This window comes from Castor canadensis, chromosome 12, assembly GCF_047511655.1.
Source record: "Castor canadensis chromosome 12, mCasCan1.hap1v2, whole genome shotgun sequence".
NCBI lineage: Eukaryota > Metazoa > Chordata > Mammalia > Rodentia > Castoridae > Castor > Castor canadensis.
Genome location: NC_133397.1, coordinates 8,498,571 through 8,516,934, shown reverse-complemented (window position 1 = coordinate 8,516,934; position 18,364 = coordinate 8,498,571). Strand labels below are relative to the sequence as shown.

The 18,364-nt window shown below is 41.2% G+C and overlaps 1 protein-coding gene across 3 annotated transcripts in view; it reads left to right on the top strand.

Moving 5' to 3' along the window:
- The window catches only part of Nol10 (nucleolar protein 10), an 84,425-nt gene that overhangs the window by 23,218 nt on the left and 42,843 nt on the right, over window positions 1-18,364 (top strand). For all 3 annotated transcript variants that reach the window (XM_074049166.1, XM_020171858.2, XM_020171857.2), the window contains 4 exons: window positions 1,480-1,558; window positions 2,728-2,877; window positions 5,693-5,759; window positions 12,235-12,287. In XM_074049166.1, the coding sequence (XP_073905267.1) occupies window positions 1,480-1,558; window positions 2,728-2,877; window positions 5,693-5,759; window positions 12,235-12,287 (349 nt within the window). The remainder of the gene's footprint in view (window positions 1-1,479; window positions 1,559-2,727; window positions 2,878-5,692; window positions 5,760-12,234; window positions 12,288-18,364) is intronic.

Below are 18,364 nucleotides of genomic sequence, written 5' to 3'. Positions count from 1 at the left end.
TGTAAGTGTACAGTCATGGGAAAAATCCAGAGGTATGCCAAAATGTTAAAAGTAGATTTCCTTGCTCATTCAGTTTCAAGTGATTTTATTTATTTATTTATTTATGTTTACCTTCATGTTTTTCCTACCAACCTTGTAAGCTGTCACTTCCATTATTTAATAGATCTAGCAGTTGGAACAAATTCTGTAAGAGAAAGAAAGAAGTGTAAATACTGGCTAGAGGAAGCAGTCTCACATTATTTACAATTCAAATGATGTCTGCCTGAGAAACTCAGAATCAACCAAAAAGCTGTAAGAATTAATATGAAAGTTAAATGAATTGGTTACAAAATAAATGTCCTGTTAGAAGAATATACTGGATAGAAGTTCTCATAACAACAAAAATTATAAAATACTGAAGGATTCAATTTAATGACAAAATTCATTAAAAAGGAAAATTTGGTAAGTGAACAGAAAGATGTCACTGTGCTGAAAAGTTATTCCAGTGTTAATTTTGAAGAGAACTGAAACTGTGTGAACATGAGGCCTCACAGTGCAGTTCCAGGCCAAGGCTTTGGGTGGCAGAGGAGGCTTGAGGATGCTTAAAGCCAAGAGCCTGGCCTGGAGTCCTGGGCCACAGCACACAGAGCATAAGTACTAAAAACAGGACAGTTGACTTTCATCTAGCTCTGTTTCCACCATGGGTTGCTTTTGGTACTCATGCTCGTTGGTTGGTGGGTACAAGGCATATTCTAGAGTTGTAGCCGTGCCCTTCATTCTGTACTTGGTGCTTTAGAGACCAGGATCCTCTTTAGGGATTAGTTTTCTATTTTAGCTGGATAATTTTTATTTACTTACTTGTTTCTTTCTGTCTTTATTTTTTGGCAGTACTCAGGCCTCAGGCTTGCAGGCAAGCACTCTACCACTTGAGTCATACTCTACCCCTTTTGCTTCAGTTTGTTTTCAGATAGCTCTTGTGCTTTGCTTGAGCTGGTCCTGGAACTGCAGTCCTCCTACCTCCATCTCCCCAGTCACTGAGATTACAGGTATCTTCCACAATGCCTGGCTTCTTTTTGTAATAGGGTCTCACTAACTTTTCTGCCCTGGCTGGCCTTATACTGTGATTCTCCTATCTCTGCCTCCCAAGAAGCTGAAATTATAGGCTTGTGTCACCACACCTGGTGCCCACTGCTTAATTTAAAAATGGAAATAAGTATGCCTATGTCCAAAAATAAAATTGTTTCTTCTTAAGTAAAAATGGGAGTTTCTGAAAATACCTGGTCCTGGCTTAATTAAAATGGAAGATGAAGGTAGATTGCATTTGTATGTGAAGTATGTTTTTGATGTTGATTATGAAGTTTGGATGCAATTTCTCTCTAAACAAAAGGTTAGAAATGTGATTTTTCCCTGTTAGAAGTGAAATGAAGATTACTAATGAACTTGTTACTTAGGAAGAGGTTTGACCATACATTCATGGAACATGGATGTTTTGCCTTTCAGGATAAACAGCTTGCCGACCATCTCTGCTTTGAAGTTTAATGGTGCCTTGACCATGGCAGTTGGAACATCCACGGGACAGGTGAATGTTTAAGCTGGAAACTTCACGTGTAACGCAGTATTTCAGAGGCGTGTCTTTCTAAAATCATACTGTAAACAGAGAATGAGGCATTACTGTTTTGACAAGAGTGGTGAGGCTGCTCCAAAATGCTGGATTCTTCCAGAACCTTGTCATTTTGGGCCTGGAGCTCGCTATGTAGCCCAGGCTAGGCTAGAAGCCGTGATCCTCCTGTCAGGCATTCATTCTCTCTCTCTCTTTCTCTCTCTCTCTCTGAACATTTTTATTGGCGTATATTAGTTGTACAGGAGGTTTCATTGTGACATTTCCGTATATGACTACAATGTGTCCTAATTGGGTTCATCATTCTCCCACCACTGTCATTCTCCCTCATCCCCCATGTCAGGCATTCTCTTGATTGGGGTGTGGAATGTTATTTTCCAGAGTATATGTGGAATTCTGCCAGGCTTCTACTCTTGGAGACAGTGGGCTTAAATACATACTGAAGGATCTGAGAATTCTGCAGACAAGAAGTGTTTAATAGATATTTCCAAGACTATAGCACCAAACCTGCATCCCGTGCTGTGAGTGGTCAGCAGGGCCTGCATCAGCAGTGCTGGTCCTGGGAGGTTCATCTTTCCCTCTTTCTGAGGCAGAGCTCGCACCCTTCTAAGTTTGCTCTTACCCTACAAGAGATCTGAGACCTGCCTGAGTTGATTACTACTTCTGTCATCCTGGATGGGAGGGGCCCTCACCTAGGACTCAGACCTAGTTTTTCAGGGCCCCTTGCCTCTAATGACCAGAGGCAGAAGATTCCCTTCCTCCTAGCATTCTGAGTCCACCTGGACTATGCCTCAGTGTGCCTTTTATTCTCATTTGTATAGATTGCTATGACAGTGCCCTCAGTATGTGTTTGTTGAATTAACAACAGATCAGTAGTACTCACACTTAGTGTGTCTAAACAGTACTGTCAGAATTGAATTCATAAAACTATGTAGTCTAAGGATAACTTAAAAGACTTTCCTGAGTGTTGCTGGCTGTCTTTAGAATGTTAGCACCCTGAGTAAGGGTGATTATTGTTTTCATAAAAGGCAGTGAGACAGATGGCAGTCATTGTTTTAACTTTCAGCTGTTTCTTTTTAAGGTAAAATATTTAGTTTGTTTGAACAGTAGTAACTTTTTTTTTCTTTTAGGTTTTATTATATGATCTTCGATCTGATAAACCTTTGCTAGTTAAGGATCACCAGTATGGACTGCCTATTAAGTCAGTTCATTTCCAGGACTCACTAGATGTGATTTTGTCTGCAGACTCGCGAATTATCAAAATGTGGAATAAGAACTCAGTACGTATTTTTTGTTGAAATTTCTTCCTCTTTTATTTGTATGTGATCCTCATGCTCATTTTCTTTCTTTTGTCATTTTTGAGTTATGTGTGTTCTTGAAAAAGATATTGAGTACCCATTTGGGAACTTTGTCTGTCAGTTACTTCAGGGTAGATAATATCTGCATTTGGGTAAAGTAATACAAAGTTTTCCTGATTTGCTAGCACTGGCATGTATTTTAGACGTTGAGTTAGGTAGATAGAAATCATTGTTTAAGAAGGTGTGTGCCTGAGAACCTCCAAGGTCTTGGCTCTCTCACAACCCTGTGAGAGTTCATGAGCTCCTGGTATCTTTTCTCTACCTCAAACAAGTAGATTTTAGAGATGACACCTTTATAGAATCTCTTACAATTATCACTATTATTATCATTGTTTTTGGCAGTACTGGGATTTGAACTCAGGGTCTTAGACTTGCTAGGCAGGCTCTCTACTGCTTGAGCCACTCCACCAGCCCTTACTATTTGTGCGTGTGTGTGTGTGTGTGTGTGTGTGTGTGTGTATTTAGGACTCATACTTACTAAGCAGGCAGTCTACCACAATTATTTTTCTTACAAACTTAATTTCTTAAAAATATTTTGATGTTCCTTCCCCTTGATTTCAAATGTCATTTAAAAAGTAGCAAAATCCTGGATTGCTGGTTTTAATCTTCCTTTAGCTTTCAGTTTTCATTTTAAAACCTAAGTATTTTGAGAAAATAGTCGTCGGTAAGTTCATCCACTAAACTGTAAAAATGCATTCAGCACAGGAGTTGCTTTTAGGAGTTCATTGTGTTTATGGCTAGAGGTGTGGCTCAAGTAGTGCATAGCTAGCAAGCACAGGCCCTGCGTTCAAAAATCCAGTATTAAAAAAATATAAATAAAAATAAGACAGGAGTTCCTTGCATTTAGGTAATTGGAAACTTAGAATTTTAAAAAATTTTTGTTTTAATTAACATGTAAGAATTGTGAAACTTAGTATCAGTAGCTTAAAAAAAGTGTCACTTTTAAAACTTTTCCTCCCTGAGATAAAGTTGGTAGGAAGGCCTGGAGTCCTCAGAGTCCATGACCTCAGGGCAGGTGCTGGTCTGCAGGGGCCTGCTGTGCATAGAGCACAGGCCTCTAGGCAGCCACTGGAGTCATCTTTGGCTTCTCAGACCATTGTGTGGCTTTTACATTTCACTTTTGACTCTGCAGGCTTCACTTACCTCACTTTCTTTAGCCCGCTGGATCTGTCCTGTCCACTCAATTTTTCTTGGGATGCTGTGTTCTGCCTCTTCTAGGCCCTAATTCCATCCTAGATTCTAGTGACTGTGTAAGTTACAGAGAAGAGGATGGCTTTAATTTTTTGGAAGAATTATTTCAATTATTGCTCTGGGAACGACTCTGCTGTCTGCCTTTGTGAGCTTGGAATTGAGAGTTCTCTCAGAAAGACTCAGTTTTTTCTCTGCTCCTTTTCTGGCAAGCCAAACTAGTTGATGTTAAAATACTGTTTACTTTTAATACTATACATGCATACATTTTTATTTTTAAAAATTTATAAAATACTGGTGAAGTTAACCTTGGCCTGGCTTCCATCCTACCTCAAGGTACCTCAAGACATATCCTTAATCATCCTGGATATGTCTTTCCAGGCTCCTTAACTACTGCATTTTCCAGAATATAGATTTCTTTAACCTATGGCACCTTTTCTTTTTTTTCCATGCATTGTACTTCCCTTTCCCCTTCCTTCATTTTCCTTTCTTCTTCCTTCCCATTTCAGTGGGAACTTGAGATGAAAGAGAGGTACCTGCATGAGTTTTGATGTTTGTGTTGAATAAGAACTTGGCTGGTGTATCTCATGGAGCAGGAAGTAACCATTTTCCCTGGGCTCCAGCTCCTCTCCCCTTCTGCCCTGTCCTAGTGTCAGTCTTCTAATGACTTCTAACTGCAAGAGCTGGCAGAACTGGTCTGCAGCACTGCTTGAAATCATCAGACTGTAATTGCTACAATCAGTTTTATTTTGGCATTTTTTGTTTCTTATGACTAAATATTTCCTCTTGCTTAACACCTAGATTACTTGGTTCTGCGTGGCTTGCTTTCCTTTTTTTTATCTTTCTCATCACCTTTCTCTATACCTACCTTCTTTTTTTTTTCTTTTTAAATTTTAAAAATATAATAATTTCCCCTTCATGTAAAGTAGACATTTTCAGCCTTAGCTATGTAATAACTAACACTTTACATATTTATCAGGTTTCGTTTTGTATTTCACATACATTGTCTTTTGTGTGTATGTGATGTGGGAATTGAGTCCAGGGCCTTGACCATGGTAGGCAAGCACTCACCACTGAGCTATATCCCCAGCTACCTCATAGGCATTGTCATGGTCCTCCTCTAAGCTCTGCTACAGGTATGGCACGTGTCCTTGTTTACCACAATGGCCATGTCTTCACCATTAAACAGTTTCTTAATTAATTAAAAGTTAAAATGTGGATATGTCACTGATTATGCAACTTTTGTGTAAAGTTGGTCCACAACTTATTTTAAACTTCACCCTTTACTACCATGTAGCCATTACCTTTAAAACTTGATTTTTAAAATTTTTCCTTTTCAGATAAGGCACCTCTCTGGGCCTCAGTTTCTTCCTTTCTAAATGAGAATATCCGATAAATTGATAAAACAAATTCTCTTAAGATTTTTCAAATCTAAATTCTTTATTTAGGTTTTTTAATTTCTTTATGTAGCAGTAAGTAGCTATGTATGTCTCCATTGCCAAAAGCTGTTTTAACTATTTTAATAATTCATTTTTACTTACTATTTTAGGGAAAAATATTTACTTCCTTGGAGCCAGAACATGACCTTAATGATGTTTGCCTGTATCCCAATTCAGGTATGCAGTGTGTAATGAATGATTAGTTGTTCAGTGAGATAAACATTCACTATGCATTTTTGGATTTTAACCTAATTTTACTTCTTAAAATAGAGTTTAGTTTGGTTAGAACAATTCTTGGGTATTTTATTTACTTGGAAGAATAAAGAGCAGGAAGTGGTGTGGATGATTCAGAAAAAGGCTCTCTTAATGACTCAGTCAGTCCTCAGCCTGCCTAGCTATTAGTAGAAACTAGTAAGAGTATATAGGTAGGCGGCCAGTGAAATGCTATTTTGGTGTGCTCCTTAGCTCTTTTATGTGATTAGTAATAGTGTGTGGAAATTGAAGTTAAGGATTTAGAGGAGGCTGGAGTTGCCTTAATATACAGATGGCTCATGAAGCCATGGGTTTTTCTGTATCTTATGTCGTATGCTGTTCACCAAGTCACATGATAGATACTTTCAAGGCAAATCTGAAGAATTTCGAGATGTGAGAGAGAAGGAGAGCAGTTCCTACTCGCAAGCAGTGTACACCCAGTGCAGGATCTACCACTAATTCTGATGGAAAGTTCTGTCATGTCTACAGATAACACTGTGCCAACATGTGAGGGGAGTTTCTTCACCAGAGCACAAGAGAAGAGCATAGGAGGCTTCTGTTGGCCTTGTGTGGGGACAGTGATTGAAAACATGTTAGATGGAGTTGGGACTGAGGTGAACCACTGAGAGAACAGCTTTGGAAAAGCGTGAAGGAGGGAATCCATTGAGCTTGTAGGGGAAGGGGGGGAACTTCACACAGCTGAGCTGTGGTGGCTCTGGGAGGTCTGAGATGGGAAGACAGGTGGGAGCAAGTGGTAAAGGTCCAGAGGTGACAGATCTGTGTGTCTTGGGCTCTGTCTGTCGTAAGAAGGCCTATGCACATAAATAAGTGGACCTGTTTGGACCTGAAATGAGTAGGAAGTAGTGTTCTGTGTTACGGTGGGGAGCACATGTGATAGAGCAGGCTTAGAGAGAAAGATAGTGTCTTTTCTATAGTTTAAGTATTAGGAGACGATGGGGCAGTGGCAGTGTCTGACAGAGTCTTAGACCTGGCTGCTGTCAGAGTCACCTGGGGAGGTTTTAAAGTACAGAGTCCTTGTCCTCTTCTAGGTTAGTGATTCAGAGTCCAGGGATAGAGCTCATAAATGTGTCTTGACACGCTTCCCAGGTGACTGTGATGCAGCAGTCATGGTACTGACCACAGAGCCACACCTGGGAGCCATCTGGTGCACTGTGATACATGTGGTCTCAAGGTAAGCAGTGTGCAGAGAGAAAGTTTTGAGACAGGTAAATAGAGATTATCCCCGAAGAAGTGGGTGAGAATGAGATCACGCATTGGGAACCAGGGGAGTGAGATAGGCAGAGAGCAGGAGCTGGATCATTTAGAGGGAGAGGCAGGAGGAGCCAGTGCAGAAACCTTACAGGAGTGGACAGGTTCTTTCCTCATAGGAAAGAACCTCACAGTGTTTTTGAAGCACAGAGGAACCTTGGACAGGAGAGTCAGGGACCTTGCTCAGCAGAGTTAAGCACACAGCAGTTGGGGTCCAGAGGGAAAAACAGAGACTTACAGAATGCTATGGTGTTAACGTGGATGCTATAAAACAAATTTGTCATTTATCTTTGTATGACCCTTTTTATCTCTTTCTCTCTCTTTCCTTCCTTCCTTTCTTGTTTTTCTTTTTTCTTTCTTAGGATGTCAGAATAATTAGGTAACTTGATAGGATTAGTTACCTGACAATGTGTGGCACTGCCTTGGTTAGAATCTTCCTGAAATGGGCTCTTTATAGTTACACACTGCTAGAGAGAGGGAAGAAGGAGAAGAGGGAAGAGAGAGAGAGAGAAAGAGAGATGAAAGCAGCAATGTGGACCTTGTCATTTGTATTTCATCTGTGAGAGTTCAAAGGATCTTATGCTGAGAGTGGGCATGAAGTCATATTCTGGAGAGTTCAGGAATACATTACAGATGAGGATGCTGAGATCCTTGTTGGGGTATTGAAGTGACTTAAAGTGGGGGGTCTGGGCTATATAAGAAGGTAGTGAAGCAGGTGGAGCTGAGGTTGAAAGAAAGGGTGAGGAAGGGTGGCAGAGGGTGGTTTGGGATTTTTGCTTTGGAGGAGTCCCCCATCTTTTTTTCCCCTTCTCCATGGCATTGACTTTTCCAAGATCAGGCCAGCAGTTTTGTAAGAGTATCCTCTTCCGGGATAGATGTGATTGTTTCTCCTGGTGTCATTTAGCTTGCTCCGCTGGCCCTGCATTTCATCTAAATTGCAGTAAGCTCTAAGGACTTGATTTAAGTTTAGGTTAAGTATTTGGGGTAAGGCTAATGCTGGGCTGCCAGGTTCCCTGTGTTAGATCACTTCACAGCAGATCATCCCAGGGTTGGTAAGGAGAAGGCTGCTGTCCTTTGTTAAGGGATCTCTCTATTACAAAGTATGGTTTTCTGGAGAGGGGGATTTCGAGTGATGTTTTAGAGAGAGGAATGACTCGGATAACTTGTAAGAGGTGGTCAGATGTACCTGAGCTAACCCAGCGATTGTTCCTTGAGGTGGTGGCACAGTTGGGCGTGGCCTCGGCCTTTCTCCGCGGCCCGGCCGTATGCTGTTGCTCTACAGGCTTTGCTTTTTCCTTCGCATTGCCACACCTTTTCCCTTCGACTGTATTTTGGGCTTAATCACATTTTAGAAAAGCCAGAGCCTCCTTTATCTGCTCACTTGCTCATTCTGGAATAACTAACGCCTAATAACGACAATTGTTTTGTAATGCTTTCTGTTAGCAAGACTGCTCAGCATATTGAGAGATGGCCCCACCTTCTTCGCTCATTTTACCACCCTTCTGTTGCTCATTCAGCCCTTTGTACACTTCCCGTGCGTCTAGGAGCTTCTCTCTGCAGGTCAGGGCACTTACAGAGGCAGTGTGCTCATGCGTCCAAGTCCCATGCAGGCCTATGGGAGCAGGATCAGTGGTTTTAGAACGAGTGCTAGGGAGAAGAGATGGACTTTGGGCTCGTTTGAGGCTTAGTAATGCTGCCCATTTCCACCCTGAGCTTTGTCATCCACCTTCTAGGGCTGTTGGAGACTGCCTGTACTGTGGAGTATGAAGTAGTCTTTTGGTATTCCTGTGCATTCTTTGACTACAGGGAGAACTGTGGGTACCAGTGGATGTCCTTTGTGCCTTCAGTCATAAGTTAAACTGGGGCAGACACATCCCAACTATGTCCACAGTTCTGTCCTTACATGTCCACCCTGAGCTGTTCAGGAGAGTGACTGCTGCCACACATCTTAGTGTGGTGCTTCTCCAGTGTAACTGATGAAAGACCAGGATTTTTGTTCTTTTGGGTTTTGCTTTTAAATTTTTAGGTCATTGCAGATTGATACTTTTATAAAATACAGTAAAAAAAAAGAGTTACTGGAAATGTTTGGATGACACTGCAGTGCTGAATTGCAATGCAGTTTCTAAGTTTCTTTCAATTTCTGCACTTACCTTCCCCTAGTAGCAAGTTTCAGAGGGGAGCCCAGGGAGCTCACTTTGACGAGTCCTGCTGTACAGAACTCTTTCTGGTTTTCCTTTGTGAGCCATTGAGTTCTTTCACCCTGCCGCACACCACATGAGTGCTGACGTGCGTGTTCCTGGGCAGGGTGCTGTTTAATCAAATCTGTGTTACTGTCTTATGATGGCATGCTTTAGACTATAGAGCACTGGCTCAAACTAGAGGTATATTCTTTTGACTCTGGATGCTGATGTCTTTTCTTTCTCCTTAAAATGGATATTTCTATTGTGGGAACAATAAACATTAAGAGAAATTTAAAGGGAAACCAGTCTCTTCACAAGTACCAATCTCATTAGAGAAATTCTTGTTGCATTAATCCTGTGTTTATGTGCTTTCAATTGTACTCACAGTAGTCATGTAATTATCTTTTTTTTTTTTTTTTTTTTTTTTTGGTACTAGGGTTTGAATTCAGGGCCTTGGCTTGCTCGGTAGATGCTCTATCACTTGAGCCCCACCCCTAGCCCTCCACTGTAAGAAGTAGAATCAACCATTACATGTGAATGGTGGGCCATTTTTCATTTTTCTGGATGCTATTCGGACTAACTCTGTTTAATAGTTTAGTTGATTGTGCAAGAAGTCTTTTCATTTTAGCTCAGTTGCTAGGGAAGTTTTGCAGTCCCATATGATATGGGCACTAGTGTCAGTAGAATGACACTAGTCTGCCTCTTACCTGTGTGGGAACCTTGATTAAATTCTTTTCTTCAACTTCCTGAGGGTATGAAATTGAAATGCCCAGCACAGGGCTCACACTTTGCTCATCTCTTGCCTGTGTTTTTTTTTTTTAAGGGGGGTTAAGACTGGAGTTTGAAATCAAGGCTTCACACTTGCAAAGCAGGCACTCTAGCCTGTGTTCATCTTAATTTCTGTTGAGCTAGGTCTTTGTTGCCACTGGCTTCTGTTTCTGTTTATACTTGTTAGAAACTTCGCATACCTTGGGCTTTGTGAGGTCATTTATGTTTTCAGTGTTGACTTTAGTTTGGTAGTAATTCACCTGGTCTACTCCATTGAAAATGCTCTAATTCTTTGTATACTTCAATTTGAGGAGCTGCAACTGGTAAGTGCAGTTGTGTTTTCTTGTAGAAAGCTCATTGTCGAATGTCTGGGATTGAGCCAGTGAAGACGGCTTAGGGGCTATCTTCACAGGAACCTTCTTCCTTGTGGTAATATGTTCCTTCTTTCCCCCACACTACTGTAGCCAGGTCTGCTGCTCTTGGAGAAGCGTTGGCTGTGCTGTTAGGGGAGACTTGGGAAGTTTAGTCAGTGAGGTGTTTCTGGTCACCGTGACCTCAAGTGAACATTCTCGAGGGCTGAGGTGAGAGATTCCAGAGGGCCTATATACAGCTGTGAAAAATGGCTCTTTAGAAACGTATTCTTCTTTTCTAGGTGTTATTAAGTGCTTTTAGGTATTTTATGGCATGATCCATTGGCTCCAGGTTATGACTAACTCACACTTTTGAGTTATAGGTAATTGATCTTCATTCAGCATTTCACTTGTGTACAGTGTTTTGTGCAGGCTTTTGTACAAACAGAAGGAAAGGCAGAAAAAAAAATTTTTAAAGCAATCAAATCATTGTCCTTAACATTTGGTATATTTAATTGTGATTATGTGATTGAATGATCTAAATGTCTTCCTTCTGGGAGTTCCTCTATTGTCTTTTACAAATAGATTTTTTAAATGCATACAATTTGGTTGGTCTGTAAAAGTATTTAGAAACAAAAGTTCTTGAATTTGAATTTTAGCTCTAACAACCTCCCTTGCTTATGACTGGGCCACCAGTCCCTTTGAGCTTTTTTTCTTCTGATCAGTGAAATAGAGAGGGTGAGATTGGTGATGTAGAGGTTGCTCCATGTCCACTAAGATAATATCTGTGTGAGTACTAGGATATTATAAAGGATGAGTCAGGTGTTTGCCAAGTTCAGTTTTCAGTAGTAGTGACGTTTGAACTCAGGACCTTGCACTTGCTAGGGAGGTGCTCTACCATTTGCGCCATGCCCCCAGCTGCTGATTTCAGTTTTACTTAACAGGCAGCAGTTTGGACCAGAGACCACCAGGGGCTTGGCAGTGCATCTCGCCATGTTGGAGCTGCTTCAATAAAGGATTACCTATATCCCTGATAGCAACAGCAAACTTGTGGGAGGAGTTTGTTGTAAAAGTGACAGAGAAAAAAAAGACAAAACCGAGACATGTAAATACTGTGGTCCTGAATAGTTAAATGCTAAAGAATAGTGGATTTCTAGGTTGCTGTTGTTACTGGGAATATAGAAAGTCCTTTACTGCAAGCCAGTTTTGCTTTCTTACCTTGTCAGTATACAGAGACTAATGTGGCCACTCAGTTCATTCTGTCAAAACTCCTCAGGAGGAAACAGCCCTGGCACCATGAGGTCTTTCTGGGTGTAGCTCCACACAACATTCCTCTTTGTTGTGCTGTTTTCTCATCAGAGTGAAGTTTAATGCAAAAATTGGGAGTTTGCTGTATCATTTCGTGGGAACACTTTACCTTGGTTCTTTGGTTCCTGATTCAAAGAAGGAAGACTTCTCTTGAGTTCCTCATTATTAGTCTAATAGAATAGTATACCAAAACTACATTTTGTCTATATGTTTAAAGCTAAAAACTTCCTCAAACTTTGTGCAGACCTGAGCACTTCATTGAGAGCTATTCATAGTCTTAGCTTGTGCAGCCTGGGTGTTTGTTTCATAGATGGGAAGTTGGATGCTCTGACGACTGAGGTCCCCTGTGTAGTGGAGCCAGGGACTAAGTCCGAGACCTGACTGTTGGGTGCCAGGCCTCCAGGCTCAGCTGTGCTGCTGGACACCTCATACTGAGCCCCTCCAGCATTTCAAAACATAAAACAAATAGAACAAGCTACTTTTCTTTTTCTACCTGTTCACTTTTTCATTTGTGTTTATTTTTAGGAATGCTTCTTACTGCCAACGAAACCCCCAAGATGGGCATCTATTATATTCCGGTAAGAAAAACAAGTAGGAATTAGAATAAAAGTAAGATAAGCAAAGAAAGTTTAATTTTGGACTGGTTGTGTTGAGGGCCTTGGGCTCCATATGGCCTGTAAGTGGTGCATGGCAGACTCATTGTAGGGTGAATTTTCTTCCTGAAACCAGTAATGTCTAAACATTTATGTGAAACTGTTTATAGCATCTTAAAATAGACAGTAAAATTAGTATTTATTCTTCAAATATATCTACATATCTATAAATAGATATGTAGATATATCATCTATTTTGCTTCCAAGTATTTCAGAATCTTATCAACCACTAAGGAGTCCAAATCTAAAATAAAAGTCGTATACTCCTTCAGTCATCTCACTGTAGTTTGTTTTTAAAAATAAGTTGAATCTTAAATGAACCATCTTAGATTGACATGATTGACCAATGATAAAGTATAGTTAACCATCTGTCATTATTATTTTTTCTCCTTAAAGAGTTTTTTTTGTTGCTGTTGTTTTGTTTTATTTTTTGCAGTGCTGGGAATGAACCCAGGGCTTTGTACATGCTAGGCAAGCACTTTACCACTGAGCTACATCCCCAGCCCTTTGAGAATTCTTTTAGGCTAGCTGTGTAGCTCAGTGGTATAATGCTTGCCTAGCATGCTCAAGGTCCTGGGCTCTATCCCCAACCCTGAAGAAAGAAAACCCAAAAACTTAAATAAGCAAAAAACAATTCTTTTATACCAGAAGCTTCCCCAGTTTTTATCTTAGTTTAACATAGAGAAATGCAGGCTCCTAAACAGAAAAACATTTACAAGTTTCTTCTGGGTTACTTATTTGAAACTTGAGGAGAAGAGAGGTGGGTGAGAGGCATCACAGATGAAGGATAGACTCTGGGTGACTACTGTCAGCTTCCAATTATGAAAATTCTTCTAGTTATAATGGTGCTTTTGAAATAGCTCAACTGTTTGTGTTTTTCAGAACAGCCCTCTGCCTTCCATGGAGTTTCTATGGCCTTAGGAAACTGGTGTTGAAGCACTTTATGCTATTTTTTTTGATCCATAGTGAAATGAAGGCCATCCATACAGGAAGCTGTTTGGTTTTTCTACATTATCATTGGCTCCTTTTCCCCTGAAACTTTTGCAGATGCCTCTTCCACATCCCCCTCCTTTTATTATCTTTCCTTGGATTCGTTGTTTCATAGATATTTTTGGTCACATCAGCTGTGTGTGTGTCAGGCACTGTGCTCTGTGCAGCGGTGTCATAGTGTGCAGAGTGTTACATTGGGGAACAAACAGGAAAGAAGGCAGATTCAGTTCAGTGCCATGAACTGTAGGAGTAAGGATGGTGCTTGGCGAGCCCATAGAAGGAGCAACCCTTTCCCCTGTGGACCAGAAGTGGGGGGTGTGGCTGGTTTGGCTCCCCAGTTTGGCTCCTAAGGTGGCTGGTTCTGTGGACTGGATGGAGGCATGGGTGGAGTGGGGTGCAGAGTGGGAGCAGGAGCTTGATAATAGAGGGGCAGCATGTGCCAAGCTCAGGGAGAAAGTAGCCTTCATGGCCGAGCAAGAGCCAAACTGAGAATGGTTCATAGCAAGATGGGGGTGGAGGATAGAGTCCTGGCACAGTTGTCAGCGGGAAGTGGTAGGATCAGGTCTGCATATGGAAAGGCCACTTTGGCTGCCTCAAGGAGAATAGATTAGATAGGATCTAATTTGGAAGCAATGAGAACAGGCTGTGGCAATGGCAGTCTGAGGAGGGATGGTAATGCTTGTGTGGCCTGTACCAGGTCTCCCGTTTCAGTAATGTGACTTTTCTGGGGTCTGAGATAATTGGAGAAAAGGAGTCCTGTCTGGCAGGCAGTCATTTCAGAGGGCTTCATTATCCCCAAACTGCCCAGTGGTGTGTCTCAGAGATGTTCACTGATTTAAAACTTGCATAGATCACAAGAAATGTTCCCTCCTCTCCAATCCAGCATCCCCTAGTCCTCTCCTAGTTTTGTTGCTTTAGGCAGCATTGTTAGGTGAGCGGCATAAGTCAGCTTGCCTCACCTTTATGTCAGGGAAGGTGTCTCTCTCCACCTTCCTCTAAGGAGTGCTTCCTATGTTTTCATCTTCACCAACTGCCCATCAGCACCAGCTCTTAGATCCTTTCTGTACATCAGAAGTGGGTAGGCTCACCTGGTGGGCAGATACAAGCAAGCACTCTGAGGCAGAGGGCAACTCCACAGGGGCTGTGGGCTGAGAGCCTTGCTGTGTGGTGTGGAGATGGGGCGTCTGAAGACTCTTGCATTGAGCCCATCTTTCCTGCTTGCAGGAAACTGCCAACAGTGGAGTAGAAACAGAAGGTCTGGTAAGGTTGTAAGGTTCACTTGGTGATCAGTTGTCGTGGGTGTAAGGAACAGGATGCCTAAGTCATTCTGAGTCCAGGAAGAGGAGGAGAATGTTACAAATTACTTCCCCTTTGATATTTTTTGTATCTTCTAAAAGGACCTTTTATAGAACTGTCTCTGCACAGCTTCTTTGATTGTGTAAACAGTGTGTGCATATTCTTATTCTCAGTGTTTTATACAGTGTAAGGAAATAAAGCCCACCCATTCCTGGTAATATAACTATTAACTCTTGGATTATTATCTTTTAGTTATATTTATGATGGTATGTGTGTGAAATTGTATTTTATATTCAAATTTGTATCCTGGTTTTACCAGTTAACTTTAGACCTATTAATACTCACCTGTTTAAATCACTTAAAACAGATAGGTGTGGTTGCCCCCTCCTGGAATCTCAGCACTAAGGAGGCAAAGGCAAGAGGACAGTGAATTTTTTTTTTTTTTTTCTGCACTGGGGTTTGAACTCAGGGCCTTATGCTTGCTAGGCAGGCACTCTTGAGCCTTACCACTTGAGCCACTCTGCCAGGAGGATAGTGAATTCGAAGCTAGCCTGGGCTACTTAGTGAACCCTGTCTTATAAAACAAAAATATCCCTTAAAGTACATTTAGTAATTTTTTTTTTTTTATTAAAAGCTGGGATCTTGCTATGTTGCCCTGGAACTTGTTGTGCAGCCTAGGTTGTACTCAAATGTCATTCTTCTGTCTCATCCTCTTGAGTAGCTGGGCTTACAGGAATCCTCCACCGAGCGCAGCTTCTCCATTATATTTCACTGCATGGCTTATGACATGTATACTGTCTTGAACTTAGGGAGACCTGTTAATCACTTGTGATGTTCTGGGTCTATTTCTGAGGCATATGATGCTAGGCAAGTACTCCGTCACTGAGCTATACCCCCAGCCCAGAGTGGGTTTTGTTTTTATTGATTAGCATGAACTAGAGAGGCAAATGATGGCTGGAGTGTGAGAAACTGCTGTCTTGACAATTTTAGCCTGTCTCATAAGGATGCCTTTGTTTTATCTTTGTAACTGAGATTTGACAGAAGCTGTAAAAAAAGTCCATAGCCATCTTCCAGATGCCTGTGCATGTGGGGACAGTACCAGCTGAGAGGTCCTTGCTAAGCTAAGTGCTGTGCTGTAACTTGTCCTCTGGGGCTCCTTCCTGCCTCCCTCTCCATCCTGCCTCTGTTACACTGAGAGATGTTCCATAGCTCCACTTGTCTTTACTTGGAACCTGCTTTTTGTAACACTCCTTCAAAGCAAAGAGAGAGAGCCTAGGGGGCTGAAAGCCTGCCATTTTTCATAAGATTTTATCAAACTTACAGAGCTGACATCTGCCTTGAAGCTTCATTTGAGGTCTCTAGCACTAGAGAAGTGTGTTTCATGCATGATTTGTGCAGAGTTTAGGAGATCTGAACTGTGATTTTATAACAGCTTATAAATCAGCTATCAAAGCTCTCCCCCTTTTGGTAAAGATGAAGACGAACAGTGTTTTCTTAGCTTGCTAATGTTTGCCTTCCTATCTGATCCCATTTTTCTTGAATACTTGGATCCTTGTAGACTAAAGCTGTTTCTGGTTAATACTACACTCTGCCACTTAGATAGCTAAATAGCTACCAAATGGGTTTTCTCTATCCCTTGTCTTGTTTTCTCAGTACTTTCCTTTCTTCCCTCAGAGGAGAGGTTATTTGCTTGCTTGTAGCTCCAGAGACTACTGCCAGGAATAGTTTTTCAAGTTTGGTTTTCCTCTGAAATATAATTTAATCTCAGGTTAATTCTTTATAATGAATGCCTTTGGCAACCTTGTAGACTCCAGTGGGAATGCAAGTCTCCTGTGGCACCCAGCCTGTGGTTAATACTGTTGCTGCCGAAAACATCCCCGACCGACCTCCGACCCCCAGTGTACAGTGGGCTTCTGCAGCTGCTGGGTACCGAACTGTTGGGTGCCTGCTTGCTTGATAACACAGATGTGGAAGCTTGATGGAAAATGTCAGAAGGAAATACAGCATTATTCATTTGGAAAGCTGTTTGATTTAGAAGAACAAAAGTAATCCTGTAACTAAGGATATGCTTTTGTTTAAAACGTAAATTTAAGCTGCTATAAGGAGTATATGCAGGGTCACAAAACCTAGCTTTCAATCCTGGCAGTCAGATATTTTATTTTAAAACTTTCTTTTTAGGAAAAAACTTATATTATTTCTATTAAAATATGCTGATTACTTGTAATAAATCAATAAAACATACTGATTAAATATTTTAACATTTACTGTTTAAGTTAAAACTTGAAAAGAAGTTTTGGAACCAAAGTCCCTGTAGATGGGAAGAGTTAAAAACCTACTGGTGCTTGTTTTTTCAAGTTTAAGAAATGACACTAAGACTTCTCCATCACAATTCCTAAACCCACAGAGCTCTGTCTTTGCAAATAAAGGAGGCTGAGTGTTAAAGTCTGAACCTTCTTTAGTCTCTTTTTTGCATAGATATTTTGCCAGTCTCCTGGTAAAACTATGTTGTATAGAATTTGCTTTTAACCTCTCTGCTTTAGTTTTAAAGTTTTAAGGCCAGAAACTTGGCAAAATGGCAAATGATAGCATTTGTTGTCCTACAAATGGAAACAGAACAGTGGGAAGATAGTTGGCCAACAGTATAGGTTCAGCTTTTCCTAACAGCAAGTTGTACAGTCAAGCAGACTCCCTTTGTCCTTTGATACACATCTCATACACAGATCACTTTATTTCATCTCCATGCTTGACCAGGTTGGTGCAGTTCTGTGCCTAGCTTCTAGAACACCACATTCTCCTATTTGTTTTGTTGGTTTTCAGTTTTTTATTAGCATAAGTTAGTTGTAAAAAGGGGTTTTATTGTGTTATTTCCATACATGCATATAATGTACCTTGATCATATTCACCCCTCTGTTACCTTTTCTTAACCCTTGTTTTCTTTTTGAGACAGGGTCTTGCTGTGTAGCCCAGGATGGCCTGAAACTCACAATCTCCTGCCTCAGCATCCCTATTAGAGGAGGGCCCTTCCTCCCTGTGATCCCTATCACAACATGCACCACCTCACCTAGCCCTCCCAGTTTTCTTCCTGTCATCTGGTTGGCCTTTCACAGTCTCTGCTGGCTCCTTCTCTTGCTGGCATATACCAGCGTTTGGGTCTTGGCCCTCTCTTCTCTTACCTCTAAAGATGAGTGAGCCCTGGGGCTTAGTGACTGTCTGTTCTCTGTTTACATTCTCTTCCTAGGGAACTTATTTATTCCTAGGCTTTATGGACAGCTGTGTGTTAATGACTCCTAAATTTCTCTCTGGCCTTCTGTTACCTCTGAGGTGTATATCATCCATCTCCTTGGCTTCTCCTTTTGAATGTCTAATCACACATCATGTTAATGTGTTCGCAACAGAACTTCAGATCTCTCCCCATGCCTGCCAGCTTCCTGGTTCGGCTAGGCACAGTTCCAGCCTTTTCTCAGTTCTTAGCTTCCATGACTTGCCTGGATAACCACCATGGCCTCTTAACCCAAGCTTCTTTTACCTTTGTCCCTCTTGCAGTCTGTTTTCCATGCAACAGCCAGATTGATTTAAGATGTAAAAGTATAAGTGAAACAAACATAAATCAGATTACATTACTCTTCTGCTTAAAACCTTCCAGTAGCTGATCATTTTGTTAATTCTAACATCCTAACTTCTTTCATAACTTAAAATGTTCTACATACTAGGCAAGC